Genomic DNA, 23134 nt, shown 5'->3' with positions numbered 1-23134 from the left:
TATGGCTGTTCCCTGTTGTGAAAATAGGTCAGGAACTGACTGGATGTTTATACTTTAAGTGTTCCTGACTTAAGTCGTTTAAACTTAAAATTCTAAACAATACTGTTCTATTCATTTCTTAAGCTCTTTAAGTGTCACAAGAAGTGTGCTAAAATGATTTTCAAAAGCGTACAACTCCAAGAGGAGTGGGTTAATTATTTTCTTACAGGCAATCTGAGAGGCAAAAAAGTGTGGTCCTCGTCTACTGTTTATGACGTCATGATATTTGATTTGATAACGTGCGTTTTAAAGCGGCATGACCATATGGGTAATGAATGACAGTAGCACGGAAATATAGTGGTTGATCGTTTCTGATGAACTGGAAACTTTTAGAGCTGGCACCGCAAAATATTGATAACAAAACGTTGGAAAATCAGCGCACTGAGCTTTTGCTCAGAAATGACTGCAATCAACGGGAAAGGTAAATTCAGAGTCGATTCCTGAAATGGATTTAGCTAACGTTACATTATTCCAAATGATTAAGGATATATTATTATTGTTGTATTACAAGAATCAAGGGTCAAACAAGGGAGCACAAAACACAAAAATGACAAAAATTGATCAACTGGAAATGTTATATACTAGGAATAACACATCATTAACCAGAAATAGATATAAATCACATGAACATTAATGTTACACAATGTAACAGTAACTCTCGAAAATTAACAGTGTAACAAAAATTAAACATTAAAAAAGTGTGAAAGTTTTGGTAATTTACCACAACCTTTTATTTTCAAAAAACATTGTTTTATATATTTAAACAGTATGATTTTTAATGTTTTTTTTTAAAGACATCTCTTCTGCTCACCAAGCCTGCATTTATTTGATCCAAAGTACAGTAAAAATTTTGAAATATGTTTACTATTTAAAATAACTGTGTTCTATTTTAATATATTTAAAATATAATTGATTCCTTTGACTTCAAAGCTGAATTTTTAGCATCATTACTGCAGTCACATTATATTCTGATTTGCTGCTCAAAAAACATTTATAATTATAAAGTTGAAAACGGCTGAATAGACTTTTTTTTCAGGTTTCTTTGATGAATAGAAAGTTCAGAAGAACTTTTTATGTGCACTAGAAATCTTTTGTAACATTATAAATGTCTTTATCATCACTTTTGATCAGTTTAAAGCATAATAATAAAAATAATATAAAATGACTCCAAGCTTTTGAATGGCATAGTGTAAAATGTTACAAAAGCTGTTTATTTCAGATGCTGAACTTTGGATCTTTCTATTCATCAAAGAATCCTGGAAACGTTTCTTGAAACAGCAAATCAGCATATTACAATGATTAGAATGACTGGAGTAATGATGCTGAAAATGTATCTTTGATCAAAGAAATAAATTACATTTTAAAATTCTATTCAAATAGAAAGCAGTTATTTTAAATAGTAAAAAAAATAACAGTATTACTGCTTTTGCTGTGTTTTCGATCAAATAAATGTAGGCCTGGTCAGCAAGTTGTTTGTAGTATTAATTACTTATTTACTTACTTGACAATTGTCATCATTAACTCTGTACAGGGAAGGACCAAGTCATATTTGTTACCAAGGAAGAACATGAAATTCCTAGCACTGTGAAACTGGTTGAGGACGATCCAAATGAGGACCATGAAGAACAAGGTGATGGATGTAAAAGGAATGCTTCCTTTCTGAGATTGTACTGTGTAACTTTTTATTTTATATCCACCTCACTTTCTCTTTGTGTTCAGGTCTCATCTTGCGTAGTGGTGAGATAAATTGGGACTGTCCGTGTTTAGGGGGGATGGCAAGTGGAGTGTGTGGCGAGCAGTTTAAGACTGCATTCACCTGCTTCCATTATAGTCAAGAAAAAGTGAAGGGTTCGGACTGTCTAGAGCAGTTCAGAAGCTTGCAGGATTGTTTTCGGCAACATCCCGAAATATTCCCTCAAAAAGATGATCTTCAGAGTGACAATCCCGGATCAGATGCAGAACAAAAAGACTCCCCTTCCATCTCTGACTTCAGCACAAGCAAAGAGTCTGACCCTCTACCCACTGAGACAAATGATATGCCTTCACAGCTGCCTGTAGCTAGTTAAATTGGAGAACAACCAATCTCTTATTCCACTCTTATTATTTATATGTTTTTAGCAAGACTGATAAATTCAGAAAGTGACATAACATAGACTATATATTTTCCAAAACATTTTATGTTCAGATTAAATGTGAAATCCTGAAATATATAACATGATATCTTAAAAAAATATTGGACCATCCAGAAAAAATAACCATATAAAGGCTGTTTTGAAAAACTTCTCTTATAGTGTGTTCTGGAAAATATTAACTTCATATTCAATTTTGTTCTTTTTTTATCCACCTTATTCTTCAACGCGGAAGTAAGTCTATGGGTAAGACTTGTGGTTCATAAGCCGCTATAGGGTAATAATGAGAAGAATAACAACATGCAGTAAACAAGCTGTTTTGTACAGATAAATATAGCTGGCCGTGGATGAGACCAAAAGCCAAACCCATAAAATGTACAAAAAATAAGGTGGATACTCCTTTTTCACTTTTTGCTCTGTTTTGTTACTACAATAAACGTAACCTAAGTGTAAATTTATTACATACATACTTACGTCTGTAAAAGTGTGTGATGTTAACTGGGACAAATTTGTGTCAAACATGGTATCTGAGCAAGTACATGTAAATTAGGGGTGACCCCGAATAGTGGTAGGATGAGCCTGATTCCACTACCAATCTCACATTCGAATCTTCGCAAAGGTGTTATGAAACGAGGATCATGCCATTTAGACTATATGGGGGTGATCAATGTGTAATTTCACATAGCAACTACCAGTTTTCTCCCAGTAAATGAATATACAACCTATTATAATAATGCTGTAAACAAGAATGTGAAAATAAACAAAGAAGCTTTTAATAAATATTTTTAACGTGCTTGAATAAGTCCATCCACCCCTGTGACAGACACTTTCCATGATCCTGACAGAGGAGCATCTTGGCGGCAGGTAGGGCTGTTCGATTCCGAAAATTATAGAATCGAGTCCGATTCCGACTCCTGGTTCTGGAATCGATGAGATTCGATTCCAAGAATCGATTCCTCACTGTTTTCGATTCTTGTTTTTTTTTCTGGAGGAACCTCATTTCACCATGACTGTAGGATATAAAGGTCTTAGAAAGTAGCCTTATCATAATATGAAGCTTTATTTAAAGACAATTATGATACATGTCTGTATTTAAATTGTAATTTTGTCTGCGTTCCACATGAAATTAGTCATAGCCCACAGCGCCGCAGTGGACATGCGTTTATTGCATGAATGGAACGGCACAGTTCAGCTGAATGATGTGTAAAAATAACCAATCAAAATAACCAGACCAATCAGATAAAAGTAAAAATCTCTCGGCGTTTTGGCTGATAGAAAGGTTTAAAAAAGCGCATTTTATTTAAGATGGAAATAGGATCAAGACCCACTGTGGACAATTTAAGGCCGTTTCACTGTAAAACTTCTGAATCGTTGTTGAACTGGTTCATTAAAACGATCTATCCGAAAGAACCTTCTGTGGAAACGAATCAGAACTTCTAATCACTGTTAGCGAGCAAGGCTGCATCCTTCGACTCTTGATTCCCAACGCCTCGGAATCGAGGAATCGATTCTTTTTTGGAATCGACTCCCAGTCCTAGCGGCAGGTAAGCTGCCGAAGTGACACAGGCAGAGTTAAAGACTATTATTTCAATCAGGTAGGGTGCAAGGGATTTCAAAACATTTCGGCCTGTTCAAATTTGATTTTTGGATGCTGTGAACATTGGCAACGGCTGAGCACCCACAAAAAACCTCCAGATATTATCTAATCTATTGATTATCATATTGCAAAACAGATTTGGCAAACTATCCAGTGGCATATGTGTGTTTGCGCTCTGGCGAGAAGCAAAAGGTTTATTTTTGTCACCTCTCACTGTAACAAAAATGAATGAGATGGCAATTAAGACGAGGGACAGCTTAGTAATTATGAAGGGAGTACTCTTTGTGCGCTTTCTAGGCTATAATCCGTTTATAATTTGTATAAAATTTTTATTTTTCGGCCACATACACTTTGCAAAGTTTCGGGAATGACATCCGCCTATTTATGCGGTATTCACAATCGAAATAGCGAATGACGGGACAAAAATATATGTGTATATATGTGCATTGACAGTGTTGGGGGTAATGCATATGGTAACGCGAGTTACAGATAACTTTTTCAAGTAACTAGTAAAGTAACGCATTACTTTTAAATTTACGAGAAAAAAAAATCAGTTAGGCTAAAGTTACTTTTTCCAAATAAGTAAAGCAGGTTACTTTGTTTTCCTATTTGTTCACTGACAGCTCTCCTGTCCCCTCAGAGAAACTGAGAGTTAAGTGCAGACCAAAGGCACTTCCTTCACCCTGAGGCTTTCCAGTCGGCTTTCCAGTCCAGTCCAGTCACCAAAAATATAACTTTGGGTTTTCTGTTATTATTAATAAATAAGCAAGTCGAGCCCAGGTAAGAAAAAGTAATGCAAGAGAAGAGTAACATAATGTGTTACTTTTCATAAAAAGTAAGTAGCACAGTTATTATAATAATAATATTATTATTGGGCAATTCCAGCGTTATGGATGTGCATTAGAAAAATATCAGTCTATGCACAAGTTTTCTATGTTAAAAAAGGGAAAAAATCATGTGTTATGGATGTGACAAAAAAGACTTTTTGAGAGACTACATACTTTGTAGGATTTCTGTGAAATAAAATGCATAAACCAGATGCAATAATACCCAACAAATGGAAAATCAGGCACTAAAAACAATAATAATAAAAAAAACTGCTTTAACAACTTTAAGGCAGACCTCACATGAATAATGTTGACCAAATGTTGACATCTGTGCTATCAGTATTGTAAAAACCTTTGGTAAAAACTTTTTTTAATGGTAAGGTTGACCTTTGCATGGAATTACCCAATTATTATTATAACGCAATATTGTAATGCATTACTTTTAAAAAGTAACTTTCCTCAACGCTGTGCATTGAGGCTTCTGAAGCACCCTCTGTATTTAATTCTGGAACTGGGACTGGATAAAACTAGCTGTGTTTGAGCAGTAGTGCAATTCGGAGCAAGTTAGAAAAATTAGCAGGATGTTTATTAATTTCCTCCATGAAAATCTCTATGCAGTTAGAGTTAACATGCACACAGGCTTCATCAAATACTCCTGGCATCTGTTGATTTCATCTTATGTGTGGATTATTTGTTTTTTTGGCACAAATCTCTGGTTTCATCAGCTCTGACAAGTAATAAACAACATGATATGTGGCTGGCCAATGTTAAGTATCTTTTAATTAGAACATATAACAGTTTTTACCCTGTTTGCATCTGCGAAGTGTCTGGTACACATTTTCCCTGTGTGTTTACATCAGTATTTATGATTGTCAAATGTCTGACTACTTGACTCTTGGTAATGTATTTTTCCCCCCCCCGCCCCCACACACATAATTTTCATATCAGTCTACTATAGGTAGTTCAGCAAGCCAGCTGAAACGACCAGTTAAAACCAGCCTGACCAGCCTAGCCAGGCTGGGAGACCAGCTAAAACCAGCTACTTCCAGCTTAAACCACCCACATGGAAAGAACCTATATGAGGATATATGCGCATATATGAAACCTATATGCAGTATATATGCACATATATGATAATATATATGCTGCATATATGCGTATATATGCCACATATAGGCAAAATTGAGGTGCATATATGTGCATATACAGGCCATATAGGTCTCCTGTATTGCTTCTTTATATCCACAAAAAAGCCCTATATGTACATACAAGATATGTCTCCTATATAGCTCATGGCAGGATCTGGTCATTTTAGCTCATGTCTCACTTTGGCAACTGTCATACATGATGCCTAGCTCATATTTTCTATTATCAAGGCAATAACTAAGAACTAACTAAAAAAAAAAAAAAAAAAAAAAAAAAACTTATGTGCGAACACGTGAAATTGGTATCACATGTAATTGGCATGTTATGGAATTTACCCACACGGAAATAACCTATATAAACATATATGTTTTAATATAGGTTTTGATATAGGTTTATATATATTATATGTACATATATATGTACATATAATATAGGAAAACGGCCAATTTTATATATGTCACATATATTAAAAACCTATATCAAAACCTATATTAAAACATATATGTTTATATAGGTTATTTCCGTGTGGGCAGCTAAGACCAGCCAACCAGTTTAGGCTGGTTTTAGCTGTTTTTTTCAGCAGAGATATTGTTTGACCATTTATATTAATATAATTGTGTGTCACTTTAGTCAAACAGTATCCAAGTAATTTAAGGGAGGTTAATGAATCACCTTCCGCAGTGGGTCCAAAAGTGTGAAATTACATAAAAAGTTGAAATGTAAAATCTTTGATTCAAAACACGCTGTCCAACATCCATATTCCACATAACAGATTAAACAAAAGTCATGTGTAATGATTGTTATAAAAAAAAAAAGAGTGCAGGTATGAAGTTTCTTGAATAATATGTTTTGACAGCTAGTGTTGCACATGGAAAAATTTTTCAGTGCTTTTGAGTCAATCATCCAAGGTCATTAAAATGAAATTGATTGTTGTTCTGAGATGGGGGGGGGGGGGTGTTGTTTTTATGTTTTTGTTAAAGTGCCATATCATGTTCGGCTTGTTCAATAATTGCCTGACAGTGGTATCTGAAGTTTCTTATTGGATGAGACTAGAGGGAAAACCAAGTAAACTGACCAATGGAGTGATGGGGAGGAGGCTAGATGGTCAGCAGGGCAGTGTTCATATAAACCTTTTGAAATTCTTTCTGTGAATGACAGACAAATCCTGAGAGAACTTGTAAGTATAAACCTCACAGAGATATATTTTAAATGTATATCTGCTATTTTCATATCTTTGTATCTTCTCTGTGAATACAGGAGTGATGTCCAGCCTGAAGGAGATCTGTGCCGGATTGCCCCTTGATCCGCTTCCACCAAACCGTGGCAGAGACCCCAGCATACCTCATGCACCTGTCCGCACTCCAAACCTCACCCCAGCAGAAGAACGGGTGGGTCGATATACCTCTGTGACATCTAATGTTCGATTATTTGGTCATTTATAATAATTGAAAATGTAATAAATTATACTGAGCAGTCTCCAATCTGCTTTCAATGACAGTGCATGGGGACCAAACCAAAAAATGACCATAAAAAAAGCATCATTAATGTAACGAGTAAGATTTGAGGTACTGTTCTGAAGAACAGTGGGCAGTTTAACTGTTCAGGACAAACAAGGGACTCATAAACAACGATCACTAAACAAAAATAAACAGCTGTGGATTATTTAGGTAACAACGCAGTATTAAGAATCAAGTGTATGTAAACTTTTGAATGGGGACATTTTTATAAATTCAAATATTATTTTCTCTTGTGGACTATATGTAAACATCTTTTATGTGAAATATTTTATTCAGGTCAATACTAAATTAAAAATACCATGCATTTTATATGATCCCTCTTATTTTGGTAAAACAATTAACATTTTGCAAATTCCCAAACCTCAACTGCACCTCTGTGACAGATTCTTAAAAGTTTATTCAGCCAGGACACATTGAATTCATTTTTTAATCATTGTCACAACAAATATTCTAAACTTTCTATTTTATAAGGAATACTGAAACAAAAAATCGAGCATGGTTTGCACAAAAATATTATGCAGCAAAGTGCATAAAGTGCATCAGCAGTGGTTAAAAATACAAAACCTTCCAAATCGTTCCACAGCGTGAGCCCTGTCAATCATTAGAGAAGATAAGAGTCTGAATTTTGTAAGAGAGAACAGAACGAACACTCAGTGAATTGGGGGATGAGGGACAGAGACCAAAACATTTAGTAACTTGATTGCATCATGATTACTCAGTTAATCTCTACTGAACTCTCTTGTCCTTGGTTTCTGTCATAGTCTTTTTCTCTGTCTCTCTAGCTGGCTTTGAGGAATGCTTTGAGATACTTTCCTCCAAATCTGCATGCGACTCTGGCTACAGAGTTTGCGCAGGAGCTCAGACAGTATGGACATATTTACATGTACCGTTTTTGTCCTGCACTACGTATGAGGTACAACATAAGCAGTCGCACAGCATACATGGACAAATGTATTAATACACTGTCTTGACTATGGCATTTCATACCGTATCTGTGACTGTATGTTATAGAGCCTATCATATTGATCAGTACCCATGCAGAACAAGACAAGCGGCTTCCATCATGCTTATGATAATGAACAATCTGGATCCTGCTGTAGCACAGGTACATTTTCACATGTAATATCTACTCATCCAGAAATGGCTGGGAGGTTGAGATAATATTTTATGGTGTAAGTACTGTCTCTCTAAATACTGTCATTTTAATGCTTGTCTGCTCTCAGTTCCCACAAGAGCTTGTCACATATGGAGGAAACGGACAGGTGTTCAGCAACTGGGCGCAGGTAGGTTTATATATTTATGTAACTGTAATATAAAAAAGTATATATATACTTTATACACCTAAATATACACCTTACTGTGTTTATGTATGTTATACGTAGTTCTGGTTGGTATTTCACTATCTGAGCACCATGACTGAAGAGCAGACCCTTGTGATGTACAGTGGTCATCCATTGGGTCTCTTTCCCAGCCTCCCTTCTTCTCCACGCTGTGTTATCACAAATGGCATGGTAACATACACACAGGCCTTTATGCATGATTATGGGTTATAATTACCTATAAGGCTGCATCTCTTTATCTTCCTGCTTTGTTTCAGGTCATTCCCGAACTATTCTTCCAGAGAGGAATATGAGAAGATGTTTGCTATGGGCATTACAATGTGAGATTTCACCAAAATCTATTAACAATTTAACTAGTCTCTTTTAGAAAATTTGCATATGTACACTACTATTCAAATGTTTGAGGTTGATGAGATTCTTTTAAAAGTCTAAAAGTCTATCTTCATGAAAAATATGGTAAAACAGTAACATTGTCAATTATTATCGCAATTTTAAGTATTTGTTTTCTATTTTTATATATTTTAACATGTAATATTTTTCAAAGCTGATTTTTTTTTGCAGTAGCCATTACTTAAATGTGTTTAAATTGATAGTTCACCCAAAAATTCTATCATTAATTACTCACCCTCATGTTGTTCCAAACCCGTAAGACCTTTGTTCATCTTGGCAACACAAATTAATATATTTTGATAAAATCCAAGAACTTTCTGACTCAATGAAACTACCACATTCAAGGCCCAGAAAGGCAGTAAGGACATTGATAAAATAGTCCATGTGACATCATTTTATGAAGATTTTATGAGAATACTTTTTGTGCGCAAAGAAAAGAAAAATAACGACTTTATTTAACAATTCCTTTCTGGCCCTTGAATGCGTCAGTTGCGTTGCTGTCTATGGAGGGTCAGAAACCTCTCGGATTTCATCAAAAATATCTTCATTTGTGTTTGCGAAGATGAACGAAGGTCTTACAGGTTTAGAACAACAGGAGGGTGAGTAATTAATGACAGAATTTCCATTTTTGGGTGAACTATCCCTTTAAGAAACATTTCTTCTTATTATAATTGATAATTTCTTCAGGATTCTTTTTTGAACAGAAAGTTTCAAATATCAGCTTTTATGTGAAATGCATTATAAATGTTTTTGCTGTCACTTTTAATCAATATAATGCATCCTTGAACAACTGGATGATAGTAAAGTCGGTACTGTCTAGTGTGTATGTTCCTCTGTGTTTATGCTCAGGTATGGGCAGATGACTGCTGGAAGTTACTGTTACATCGGCCCTCAGGGCATCGTCCACGGCACCACGGTAACAAAAGCATCTATTAAAAATGTTTTATCAAATGGAAACATTAAAAAACAGTCCTAAACAAGTATTCTTTGTGTATATAGTTGACAGTACTTAATGCAGGTAGGAGATACTTGGGCTCGGGTGACCTGAGGGGTCGCGTGTTTGTGACATCTGGTCTGGGTGGCATGAGCGGAGCACAAGCAAAGGCAGCAGTCATTGTTGGCTGTATTGGGGTCATTGCAGAGGTTAGATGATTTAAGTAAATGCTCACTATTATTATATATTTCTAGCCAGTCAGTATTTTGTTAAAAGCAAATTTGCTTATCAATCAATGCATGACTAGCTTAGATTGACGAAAAAATTGTTCCGATTTAGTGTATAACTTAAAGTCCCCCTGTAGTCAAAACTGTTATCCCTTAAAACTGATCTTTGATCATCAAAATGTTTTTTCTTGTGAAAATAATGTTCTCATGCCTTAAAACATTCTCATGCTTTAATGTAACTCTACCCCCTTGCCTCATTTACTATACGTGGATCTATGAATATGCAAATTAGCCCCGCCCCCACACAGTCACACCAGCCCCGTGATCCACTAACTGTACCGTAGTAAACACGATATAATGGAGAAACACGGATAATGACTGATAAAACTATGTTTTTACTAGCGGACAACTACAGTGGATACTGTAACATTTGTTAAAATTACTTACTTGACGATGTTGTGCTTTATTTAATATTTGGATTTGTGCTGATAATCCTATTGGTATATTTTGCAAGCTAATGATAGGAATCTATCCTTTTACATGATTAATTACTAAAGTTTGTGACGTAGCCAAAAAAAGGCTGTTTCAAACCGCATTTCTGGGACAGCCTTTGGGAAACTACAGTTTTAAAGAGAAAATACTTACTAATGGTTTTGATTAATAGACTGGCACATGGTTTGAAAAGCATATTAAAAACACAACATAGACAAATAAACAACATAAAAATCTTGATTTTTCACTACAGGGGGACTTTAAGTGTGTTTTCATATTTTAAAGAACTAAACTTAAATTTAAATGTTTTTTCATTCACACTTTTCCTGGCCATAAAAGTAGATACATGTCTAATTTCGGTTAATTTTAGTTGTGGTCCATTTCAGTTTTCATGTATATTTGTAAACAGTTTTAAGATGTGTCCCTCAATCAATAATTTCCATAAAACTGATGTCAAATACCCGCTATGGTTTGCCTTCAGAACTTACATTATAAGAGAACCACAGCACAGATTTATAGCAACCTTAGTCAAAATATTATAGCAAAGTGACTCAAATTGCTTGAAATCGTTTGCATTCTTCACATTCAAGTCCATACACCCTCAGCCCCTAAAACGGTCCACATGTGAAAAACCTTAAATGCCCAGTCATAACTGACCTCTGCAGGTTGATGAAGCTGCCCTAAAGAAAAGACATGAGCAGGGCTGGCTGATGGAGATAACTAGTGACCTGAGCCACTGCATCCAACGCATCAGGTACAGTATGCAAGAAAACATACATAGAAACACATTGAAACACACAGACATATCTTTAACCTATGCTTAATCTTATAGGGAGGCCAGAAAGGCAAAGATGGCCTTGAGTTTAGGTTACCATGGCAACGTTGTGGCCCTCTGGTAAGTTGTGTTCTTCACATTCTATTTGCTACGATTTACAATGTTTTTTAGTAAATTATAAGTGCAATATGTTTCAGGGAGAGTCTTTACCTGGAGTATAAGAAGACAGGAGAGTTGTTGGTTGATTTGGGTTCTGATCAGACATCACTGCATAATCCATTCAGTGGAGGATATTACCCAATGCAGCTCACCTTCAGACAAGCCAATCAGCTCATGAACACCGACCCTGATCGCTTCAAAACTCTAGTACATGAAAGGTACACACCAAAATCCCTAATGTGAGTGTCACAAATAACTAAAAGTTATTTAAAACTACATAAGCTGTGACTCCCTTGTGTAGTCTTCGCAGGCAGGTGGCAGCCATCAATAAACTGTCTGATGCAGGGATGTTCTTCTGGGACTACGGCAATGCTTTTCTCTTAGAAGCTCAGAGAGCAGGCAAGTAAAGAGTCAGCTGCCTATACATGGCTATTTACCAAATAAATAAATGAGTTATGAATTATTTTTTTAGTGAGAAGGAGAAAATAAATAAATTTTATCTCACAATTCTTCCCTTTTATATATACCACAAATCCAACTTTTTCAGAACTCAGTCAGAAATTAAAAAAAAAGCAGAATCACAAGTTTATATCTTGCAATTCTCAATGTATATCTTGCAATTCTGAGAAAAAGTCTCAGATCTGAGAATTCTGAGATGAGATGGTAAGTCACAATTATTTATTTATTTTTTTATGCTGTGGCAGAAGCAACCTTCTATAGAAATTTGACTTAAAATGTAATTATTATCCAGTGGGTATTAAGTATTTTAGCCATATAACAAAACCTTTTAATATCAAAATATGCATAGGTAACCTCAAACAAATCAGTTCAAGACAAAAGGCGCATCAGTAAACATGTTCTTCTGTGTCTTCAAGGTGCGGAGGTAGAGAAGAAAGGGGGAGGGGCTACTGAGTTTAAATATCCCTCATATGTCCAACACATAATGGGGTAAGTGACCACTCGCATACTTACACACATATATGTACTACATACACTCACAGACTAGTTTTAAATGGATAGTTCACGCAAAAATGAAAATTCTAAAAAATCATTAATTACTCACCCTCATGTTGTGCCAAACCCGTAAGACCTTCGTTCATCTTCAGAACACAAATTAAGATATTTTTGATGAAATCCAAGAGTGTTCTGACCTTATTACCCTTCTGGGCCTTGAACGTTGCGTTGCGTCCCTGTCTAAGCAGAAAGCTCTCGGATTTCATCAAAAATATCTTAATTTGTGTCCCAAAGATGAATGAAGGCCCTATGGGTTTGGAACACCAGGAGGGTGAGTAATTAATGACAGAATTTTCATTTTTGGGTAAACCAACCCTTTAATATTTGGCCCTTCCTATAGAGATATTTTTTCTCTGGGTTTTGGACCATTTCGTTGGGTCTGTACATCTGGTGACCCTGCTGACCTAGCTGAGACGGACGCAATCGTCACTGCTGTACTAGAAGAGATAAGTTCCACAGTAACCGAACGTGTCCGACAGCAGTATGCTGACAACATCCGCTGGATCCGTGAAGCTGGGAAACACAAGATGGTATGAGTCAGAGACGACCAATTCTCAATCACCACACCTTGTTTTTCATACTCATTTTGTAGTTACATCCATTTATTTACGGATCGATTCTGAACTTATACTGACATCTAGTGATGTAGATGCGGCATAACACAGAAGCAAACACTTAATTACGCCATTGTATCATAGTCAGTCAAAATTAAGGTATTCAGTCATAAAAATTATGCATAAAATTATGATTTTAATCATATGTTTTAAAGGCACTATTTATTTTAAAATGTACTTGATCTTTTAGGTTGTGTGTTATAACAATGTTTTGTGTGTTCAGGTTGCAATATACATAGTAAGGCTGAGTTGTGTGTTTAGGTTGTGGGTTCGCAGGCTCGTATTCTCTATTCGGATCAACAAGGAAGAGTATCCATCGCTTTGGCCATAAACCAAGCCATTGCTAAGGGCAGAGTCTCGGTAAAGTGTGCATACTATGGCACTCATTTAATTATAGTTCATTAATACACACTTTGCAACATACTAGTGCAACTGGGTGTTTTTACCCTCTCAGGCTCCAGTAGTCATCAGTAGAGACCACCATGATGTCAGCGGGACAGACAGCCCCTTCAGGGAGACCTCTAATGTTTATGACGGCTCTGCCTTCTGTGCAGGTACAAACAGACACATCTAGGCATACAAATGAACTCATAGTCCTTATACTAACTATACATCAGAATGAAGTATTTCAGAGAGCCTATTTAAATAATTTTTATGTCTGTGCATTTGTTATAGACATGGCAGTGCAGAACTTTGTTGGTGATGCTTTCCGTGGTGCCACATGGGTTGCTTTGCACAATGGGGGTGGAGTTGGATGGTAAGTAGAGATTTCAGTTGATTAATAGTGTTAGTAATTGCTAGTTAGTCATCAGTAGTGCATCAATTATTGGCTCTTATTTTTATTTTTAGGGGTGAAGTGATGAATGGTGGTTTTGGATTGGTTCTGGATGGTTCTGAAGAGGCAGGGAAGAAAGCTAAACTAATGTTGAACTGGGATGTCTCTAATGGGGTGAGTATCTTTATGTGTACACTGTGTATGTATACACTGATTATACTGTTACATATATAAATACTGATGTCTATATTGTTAGGTTGCACGGAGGTGCTGGTCTGGCAACGCTAATGCTTATGAGACAATTCAACGTACCATGGAGGACCAGCGTCAGCTGACAGTCACAATGCCCAACCAAGTACAGGAAGATCAAATTCTGGACCGTGCACTGCAGGGATAGACTGAACTCTGACTGAAATAGAAGATTATGCATTAAAATGCAACATAATGAGTTTCTATGAACACATTCGCTTACCAGAAAAAAATCAGGTTAAGTAACACAAGTACTATTCTATTCAATCAGAATGGACAATGAAATGCTTATATCCACTTTATTTTTCAGTGCGTAATGTATTAGACTTCCGGTTCATAAGCCGCCTCAGGGAAGTAACAAGAAGAATATGCAAGTGCAGTAAAACTGTTTGCACTACGAACCAGTGTGTTCATAATTAAGATAATACATTAAAATAATATGGTAAGACACACCAGTTTGCAATATTAGACAGCAAAACAAGCTGTTTTGTACAGCTAAAAATAGCTGGAAGCGAATGAGACCAGAAGCCAGACACATTAAATTTACACTCTTATGGGAAAAATAAGGTGGATAGACTGTAAAATGTAAATTCTACATAGACAAAAGTCTAAGATTACCCTGAACTAGTGCATTATTTACAGCTACTTTTGCGTTTTATGTTTATGTTGTTTGGTTTTTAAATTTGTTTCAGTGAATTGATTTAAATAAAGTATTTGAGGTACAGGAGCAACCTGATGTGTGTTTTATATGGTTATAAAATAATAACCTTCCATAAAGGTAAGAATGGTCCTGAAAGTAAGTTGCAAGTGGACAAATACTAAAATATCATGGTTAATTTTTGACACTGGTGTTGCAATAGTAAGTTAAATGGCATTGGTAGTATCATGTCTTGTCTACAAACAGTAGAAGTATTTAAGATGCAACTGACAATATAGTTTCTGAAATAATTTAATTAAACTTAAAACTGCTTCTGTACAGTCCATGACTGTCTTGAGTCAAAATCAAGAGAAGCTTTGACCTTTGAGAAAGAAGAATGGATGTCATGGATACACATGTAAACATACCACCCATAGACTTTAGTTACTTCACAGCTACATTTACAGAAGTGAGTGGCGTTGAATAAAAATATTACAATTTAGCTTAATTTTATTTGAACAGCTTTTTTTTAAACAATGCTAAAAAGTCCAGTATTGGGAACGGAGTGCTTACTGGGAGACCCGACGCTGGAAGAGGAATTCAGGCGGTTAAAAAAGCGAGATTTGACAGAGACGTACTTATTTCAACTGGCATGTGGTTCGCTGGGACCACAAAAATGCAGTGGTAGTGCCTTTAGGAAACATATAATGGATAAGATGAAAACATCAACTCAACCACAGCCGAAACACCTTGACGCTCGACCTGCTATACCTGCGTCAGAAAACAGAGGCGCTGCTGGGTTCTACTCGCGTTTCCCTGTAGACAAGCCAGCGGAACACCCGGACTGTATCAGGGACATGAAAGCGTTAAGAGAAGCGCTAGAAGGGATGGGAGATCTACGCAGGTGGCTCCATAATAAACCCATTCTGACCGACTTGGAGTTTGCCGTCATGGAACAAGACCGAAAAGCTAAGCGGATGTCATCACTCCTCACAGAAACAAGATTCGTTCGACCACCACCAGATTCGGTTACTGTAGGAACATAACATGACATTTACAATGAAAACTAGATGACAATGTTAAGTGTCTCTAGAAATGCCACAACTAAAAATATAAATAGAGTGTTTGCACTTACGTCACGATTTGGTCAGTTACCCGGATGTGCGGCCAAATTGGCGATACTCGGATGTAAACAACAGCATGGATTGCACGACTAACGTACTACTGATTACGTTGTTCTGCTTGTTCCTGTTGTCTAAACCACGGAAAAAATGTGTGGAAGCTGGTAATTCATATAGAGAAGGTCTTAGTAAGCAGGAAAGGGTGCAATATTTTGACTAACTAAAGTTAATAGGTGGTAAAGAGATGTACGAGCAGTATTAAATAATGTAATTAGCCTAATATTTCACCTACCTGATTGAAAATGATAAGTACAAACACAAATGTTGTCAAGATTCTTGCCCTGGAAATCCTGGTTAAGTTTGGCCAACCAAAAACACCTGTTGTGGTTTTTGAGTTTTTTTTGCACTCATCTTGATTTGTTATAACTTTTGGCAGTCTGTAGTACTCCAGATGTTTTTCCTGGTTGGACCACTTAGTACAGCCCAAAACATGACAATAATTGACCATTTTCAACCGCAATAATCAGCAAAATATGCAAACTTCATTCGGTTTAGCTGATTGATGACACTGATTGATGTGAAAACACTCTATTGCATTAGAAACAAAGTATCAAACCAAATATTCCTAACCGAATAGTACACCAAATATTTTGTCCAAATATATTTCTGGGAGGGCTTTCAAATTTGTCTTTATATTGTAGTCTCCGCTGGCTCTCAGACGTGAAGTTGAAGGAGTGAACAACTTTGTGCGCATGTGTGATGCCTGCAACCTCTCCAAACTCTTAGACTGGAATGAGACTGGTAAATTAAAGCGTGTAGACCTCTGTGCTCTGTTTAAGAAGGTGTGCATATTCAGCTTTGGCAGTACATTTATTGTTCAGTTTTTGCACAGATGTAAGGACAACAAACAAAATGTTTGTTTTGTATGTTTTGGTTTGTAGGAAGGCTTCTTCATACAACCTGAGCGTCTGAATGTGCTGATGTCCTTATTGAAAAGTAAGAATGGAAACTCAGTAACTGTGGAAGACCTGGCTGCTGGTATTCAGGCCTGGAGCAGAAAGTATCAGGAAAAGGAAGAACAACAATCAAACCCAGGTGTGCTCAGTGTGAAAAGATGGATCTTAAAATCATACAGTCATTGCTGGTAAGGGTTCAAATACACAAAAATGCTAAAAAAAAACAAACAAAAAAAAAACAAAGAATTTTTGGGACCCAAAGGATTTTTCTGAAGAGCAGCAGGCAGTTTGACTGTTCTGGACTGTTTAGTGTATGTAAACTTTTGAACAGGGTAATTTAATAAATTCTCTTTATATTATTTTCTCTTGTGGACTATATGTAAACATCTTTGGTGTGAAAAATCTTATTCAGGTCAGTACTAAATAAAAATCAGCATGCGTTTTGTATGATCTCTCTTTGGTAAAATAATGAACATTTTGCAGATTCTGCAAGGTGCATGTAAACTTTTGACTCAATTGTATAACTTGACCTTGGGGTAAAGGGAGGGACAATGTGGAAATGTGTGATTATGAAGATGAATTGCTTTCAGAGTGTAACATCATATAGTATTGTGTATTTATGTTTAGCTTATTGGAATGCAGACTATGATAAAACAATTGGGTCAAGACATCATCCTCCAGTGCATGGAGAGGAGAAAGATGACCAGGTACAGCAACATATCCTTATTATTATTTGTATACAATTAATGTGAATTACAGTATCAAAATATGTTGAGCTCTTGTAAACATTTCTAGGAGGGCTTGCAGGATGTGGAGGTGTTAGTGATCATGCGGAGAGTTCTGGCAGCCAGCAAGACCTCTTGCCCTTCTTCTCTGAGTGGCCCAGTGGGCAGAGAAGTGGATCGTTTCAGTAGACTTTCTTTCAGAGAATACCAAAAAACACTGGAGCAATGCCAACGACAAGGTCTTAATGTGAGCCAGGCTACACTACAGAAAGGTGTGTTTTATATAATATATAGAAACTGCACATTAACAACCACATATAGAGATGGCATGGTAAACCATTGTAAAATGAATGCGGAATACAACCTGACAGTGTCTCTTTATCTAAGTTCTGGTGCTCCCTGGTGACATGAGCTTGTCTAGCATCAGATTAGGAGGGAAAGGTCACTTCAGGACAACCAGAGTTGAAGGTGGAGGACATAAGGGCCACAAAGAGATGTAAGTTACTGTATAACGAGGGAAAAAAAGATTAATCGGGAAAGTTTTTTATTCAGCAAAGATACATAAAATTTTTTAATTTGGTTATGTCTGCATCTGTGTTGTAGGAAGAAGCAGTCAGTTTGCTGGGCGGACCCTAATGCTTTCTGGCCAGGAAGGGAAGATCATGTGCGCTTGTTTCTGCCTGTAATGACAAGCTCTGCTGCAATGGTTTTATTTCAGCGTATTGAACGTACTGCTGTGCCAAGTCCTGGACACTGGCCTGTAAATCATTTAGGATACTCAACCTCTGGAGACATAGAAGCTTGTAAAACATACACCCTCTAGAACATCTTTAAATGTCTGGATTGTTGTTTTGACTTTCTAAAAAGCAAATTTCTACCATTAGATGGCGGCACGCAAATGCTGAAGTACTTGGTGCGCTGCTATTTTTTAACAACACAGGTCTGTTTTGTCACTCAGCATATTCTCATCTGTGACAGAGTGAACTGAAGCAGTCATGCTTGATTAAATAAATACTAAAATGTAACATTTTCTCTCAGTACTGTTTTTTATTTACAGTATGAATGTACAAATAACTTGTGTGTGGTGTGTGAATGGAGCTCTGTTTTCCTGTTTTCTGTATTCCTGACACCAGGGTATTTGCATTAGGAAGTATAAAGCAGAGTGATTTGTTTGATGATATAGATCAGGACACCTGTGAAATGAGAAAACAGAAAGAGCACACTGTAGAAGAGAGACGTCAAGGATAGAGGACGAAGAGATGTCACGAATTTTGAGTCCGCTGCTGTCGACTCGTGAGAACGGTCTTCTCTTCAGTTTACTAAGTCATGACTGCAGTGTGAGTTCACTTTTTTAAATCCTTTTCCTCGTCCATTTTTACTTATTGGTATTGTTATATATCACCGGATCTAAATACCTGTTTTTTTTTTTTTTTACAAAGAATTACTATTATTGCACTTCCTTTATTCGTTGTTAGTATAGTGTGTTGCTTGAGATGTATGTCATTGTAGAAGAAATATTTTGAATAAAACAAGTTTAAAAAAAGAAACAAGTTTTTATATTTTATATAGTTCATTTTATTTAATCTAGTTTTAAAGGCTACATTTCTCATTTTTTAAGTTTAGCTTATATATATATATATATATATATATACATATATAGACAAAATAAAACAAAAACAACAGAATTAGAAAAACTTGATTAAAGCTTGATTAAAATTAATAAAATCTATAAAAGTATCTTAATAATACTAGAATAACAGTGACTAAGACATTCAAACACATGGATAGTGTTTCATAATCTTTTTATGCACTTGTTTCACTTTATCTGGAATACACATGATCCTAACCACTGTCTGCTTGTTTTTCTGGTTTGTAGACAGAAAACATGGTGGTTATTTTAATGATTCACAGGTATAGAGCCGCAGAGGCCAGTCATAGGACAGATGCATACAATTGTTTTTCAACTATGCAAACTTATGCAAACGGCATATTTAAAGACAAAACTGCATAGTCGTACAGACAAAATTACATTGCACAACTACACCACTGACTGCACTGTCTGCAATGCAGATGGATCTGTATTTGTAGTTAAATGTGTATTAATTAAAAAAGAAATTAAATGATACTATGTGTCTCTGAATATGCATTTTATATGTACATTCAAAGTATACATTCACAGGCACACTGTATATGTATTTATAAATGTGTGTGTCTGTTCGTGTACATTACAGGTTTTAGCATGTGGTATTGTCCAGCTGGTAATGGCAACCCCTCCACAAAAAAAGCAGTGGAAAAGTCATAGTTTTGGAGTTTTATGTCTGGTGCAAGATAAATCTGTGCATTCAACATTCATGAGACTCTACTCTCTAAAGGTGAGGCTAATGGATACTACAGAAAGAGCAGTTTTCCTTGAAATCAGAATTTCTAGGAATCAGCAGTGCGAGAAGTTTTAGGAAAATCTCAAATTAAAACAGTTAATAGATGATTTGATGATTTTGTGTATATTTCTCTAAAATCACTGGAAACATTAACACACACAATGTGTTTTTATATATACTACCAATCAAAGGATTTTGAAGAGTTTTTAATGTTTCTTTTTATTTTTGTTATTTATTTATTTATTTTTTTAAGTCTCCTCTGCTCAGCAAGCCTGCATTTATGTGATCCAGCAAAAACAGTAAAAAATTGAAATATGTTTACTATTTAAAATAACTGTTTTCTATTTTAATATGTTAAAATGTAATTTATTTCTGTGATTTCACAGCTGAATTTTCAGCATCATTACTCCAGTCACATGATCCTTCAGAAATAATTCTAATATTCTGATTTGCCACTCAAAAAACATTTATTATTATGTTGAAAACAGTTGAGTAGATTTTTTTCAGGTTTCTGCGATGAATAGGAAGTTCATAAGAACGGCATTTATCTGAAATAGAAATCTTTTGTTGTAAATGTCTTTATCATCACTTTTGATCAATTTAAAGCATCCTTGCTAAAAAAGAAAAGTATTAATTTTTATAATTTCTTTACAAAAAAAAAAAAAAAAAAAAAAAAAAATATATATATATATATATATATACATATATAGTTATTTTAAATAGTAAAAATATTTCACAATTTTACTGTTTTTGCTGTACTTTGGATGAGCAGAAGTCTTATAATAATTAAAAATCTTACTGTTCAAAAACTTTTGACTGGTAGTGTATTTCAGTAGGGTATCTTGTTAGTGAAATTACTCACTCGCTTTATTTATTTATTCTTCACATTCTCAGAATTCTGTTCTACAAAGTCTCTATTGTTTTTGACCCATTTCCACCACTCTTTAATGTGCAATCTTTAATGTGTTCTGCTTTAGATTTTAGCCCATGTCTTCACTGCCATGTGACCATGGTATTTCCCTTTCTTTTTGCAGAAAGCCAAGCTGCAGTGGGAACAGGAGCTGTATACACCATTTGAGTACTCAGAAACTTGTCCTTATTTCCACACCTTCTCTGGTGATGTGAGTAACAAATACATTGCATTGCATGTATGTGTGCAAGCGTGTTTATGTGCATCCGTGCATCAATATGTGCGTGTGGATCGAAATCTAATTTTTGCAATGTTGAGGTTTAGGGCTTAGCCAATATAAAATATCATTAGAAAAGCAATAGAAGTCAATGGAACGTATTCACGATGATGTAAAGCAAACGTGTGTGCATGCAGGAGTGTCAGATAGGAATAAACTTTGCGGATGAAGATGAGGCCAAGCAGTTCTACGTGGCTGTGCAGAAGCAGATCAGTGATAACAAAGGTCTGGCACATTTTGAATACTCCTTGCAAATCGCATTAAAATAATGAACATTGTGCCAATAAATGTTTCTCTCTTCTCCAGCATCTTCATCGGGACTTACACGCAGATACAGTGTGGGGGGTGTTTCTGACTGGAAAGAAAAACTTGACAGCTGTCTGAGAGGACATGAAGTGCACAAGAGGTGAGAAGCAAAACAGAGACAGTCTGTGGTGAAATCAATCTACTTCAAAATTGTATGTTTAATACAATGTGTTACTTGCCATTTCTTTGTAGTTGTGAGATTCACTAGCAATTGTGAAAAAATTGTGAAAAGTAAATGCTACACTATTTTTTTCCAATGTAAGGTAATTAGGATCTGATTATTTGTTTGTTAATTACGTCCATAGGCATTCCCTGAGAAGTGCACCCAGAGTTCCACACCATCATGATTCAGATGCAGTATTTCCGGAGGGAAAATTATCAGTTGCTAGCACAATATCCAGCCCATCACATAACTCAACACAGACTCTCCCCAGTGTTACTGAAGAGTCTATGTCGCTCGCCGAGAGGAAAGGGCCCCTCCCACCTATTCCTATTCATGCCAGGATAGCCACGTTGAAGTTTAATCGCAATGCTAGCATGCAAAACCTGACTATTCAAGACTCCTCTATTCCCATTCCATCATGGGTGCCACCCCCTCCATCTTACCAGGCCCCCACGGCCCCTCCACGCTCAGTTGTAAGTAGGTGCTCTTATATTGTATAATATTCAAAAATATTTCTACCTGTTTAATGAAATTCTATCTGAATGTGTTTGTTGTAGATTCAAGATCCCTACTCTGTTGAAACGAAGCCAGATTTTTATTATAATGGTAATTCCTCTGTCTAAATGTAATTTAACTCAGTTTTCTCTTTAAGGACTACTAAACATGTTAGACATGTTTCTATATTTGCAGCTGGCACCGAAGATGAATCTGCTTATGATGACTACCTTTAAAACTGCTATCATCTCCATCATATGCGACGTTAGAACTTGGCAGCAGTAGGATGTGGACATGTTACCTTACAAAAACTTACACACAAAATATATCCACCTTTTTATTTCTGTAAGAGCAGACGTGGCCATTTGTAAATTTTATGGGTCTGGCATCCAGCTTGTTTTGCTGCTTGATATTGTAAACTGGTGTGTCTTATCATATTATTTTAATGTATTATCCTAATTATGAACACACTGGTTTGTAGTGGAAACAGTTTTACTGCACATTGTTATTCTTCTCGTTATTTCCCTATAATGGATAATGAACCGGAAGACTAACCAACAGGCTTACTACACATTATCTTTATTGACTTTTTGAATTTCGGATTTTTTTTTTGAAAAACTATGATTTTTCATTACACCACGTATCATTATGTTTGACAAACCAAGTGTCCAAAATACTTTGTCTTAATTTTAAACAGTATACTGTATTGTTTTAGAATTTAATACCAAAATAAATTCATTTTTGTAAAATATTTTGCTTGAAAGTGTACTTGTGTGTTATGTTGTAAATGGATATTTCTCACATTTTCTTTTTCCAACAAGTCATTCCAAAAGTGCATGATTTATTTTCTTTTGTGGAACTTAGATGACATTTTGAGAAATGGCGTTCCAATAAGTCATACAGTTTTGGATTAGAAAAACATGAGGGGAGTAAATTATGACA

At 35.8% G+C, this 23134-nt stretch overlaps 4 protein-coding genes across 4 annotated transcripts; all 4 read left to right on the top strand.

Moving 5' to 3' along the window:
* Positions 1-265: 265 nt before the first annotated feature.
* On the top strand, positions 266-2948 carry chchd4b (coiled-coil-helix-coiled-coil-helix domain containing 4b). The gene is made up of 3 exons (XM_051112463.1): positions 266-460; positions 1571-1669; positions 1759-2948. The coding sequence occupies exons 1-3, from the start codon at positions 439-441 to the stop codon at positions 2103-2105; spliced, it is 468 nt and encodes a 155-aa protein (XP_050968420.1). The 5' UTR covers positions 266-438; the 3' UTR covers positions 2106-2948.
* Positions 2949-6773: 3825 nt separating this feature from the next.
* Positions 6774-14951, top strand: uroc1 (urocanate hydratase 1). The gene is made up of 20 exons (XM_051112465.1): positions 6774-6915; positions 6996-7126; positions 8038-8168; positions 8267-8360; positions 8479-8538; positions 8638-8770; positions 8858-8915; positions 9835-9901; positions 9985-10128; positions 11304-11392; positions 11471-11533; positions 11611-11790; positions 11874-11971; positions 12448-12520; positions 12927-13116; positions 13462-13560; positions 13655-13754; positions 13876-13957; positions 14050-14149; positions 14232-14951. Exons 2-20 carry the CDS (start codon positions 7001-7003, stop codon positions 14370-14372), a joined length of 2028 nt encoding a protein of 675 aa, XP_050968422.1. The 5' UTR covers positions 6774-6915; positions 6996-7000; the 3' UTR covers positions 14373-14951.
* A 115-nt stretch (positions 14952-15066) lies between these two features.
* On the top strand, positions 15067-18492 carry si:dkey-197j19.5 (EF-hand calcium-binding domain-containing protein 12). Its single transcript, XM_051112460.1, has 7 exons — positions 15067-15895; positions 16684-16824; positions 16924-17077; positions 17566-17645; positions 17734-17935; positions 18051-18159; positions 18267-18492. The coding sequence occupies exons 1-7, from the start codon at positions 15398-15400 to the stop codon at positions 18484-18486; spliced, it is 1404 nt and encodes a 467-aa protein (XP_050968417.1). The 5' UTR covers positions 15067-15397; the 3' UTR covers positions 18487-18492.
* Positions 18493-18886: 394 nt separating this feature from the next.
* si:dkey-197j19.6 (uncharacterized) lies at positions 18887-23132 on the top strand. The gene is made up of 8 exons (XM_051112462.1): positions 18887-19000; positions 19895-20035; positions 21076-21162; positions 21366-21453; positions 21535-21634; positions 21840-22170; positions 22255-22303; positions 22388-23132. The coding sequence occupies exons 1-8, from the start codon at positions 18923-18925 to the stop codon at positions 22426-22428; spliced, it is 915 nt and encodes a 304-aa protein (XP_050968419.1). The 5' UTR covers positions 18887-18922; the 3' UTR covers positions 22429-23132.
* Positions 23133-23134: the final 2 nt, after the last annotated feature.

This window comes from Labeo rohita, chromosome 6, assembly GCF_022985175.1.
Source record: "Labeo rohita strain BAU-BD-2019 chromosome 6, IGBB_LRoh.1.0, whole genome shotgun sequence".
NCBI classification, from domain to species: domain Eukaryota; kingdom Metazoa; phylum Chordata; class Actinopteri; order Cypriniformes; family Cyprinidae; genus Labeo; species Labeo rohita.
The sequence above is the reverse complement of the archived record's forward strand: the minus strand, read 5'-3'. Positions and strand labels throughout refer to the sequence as shown.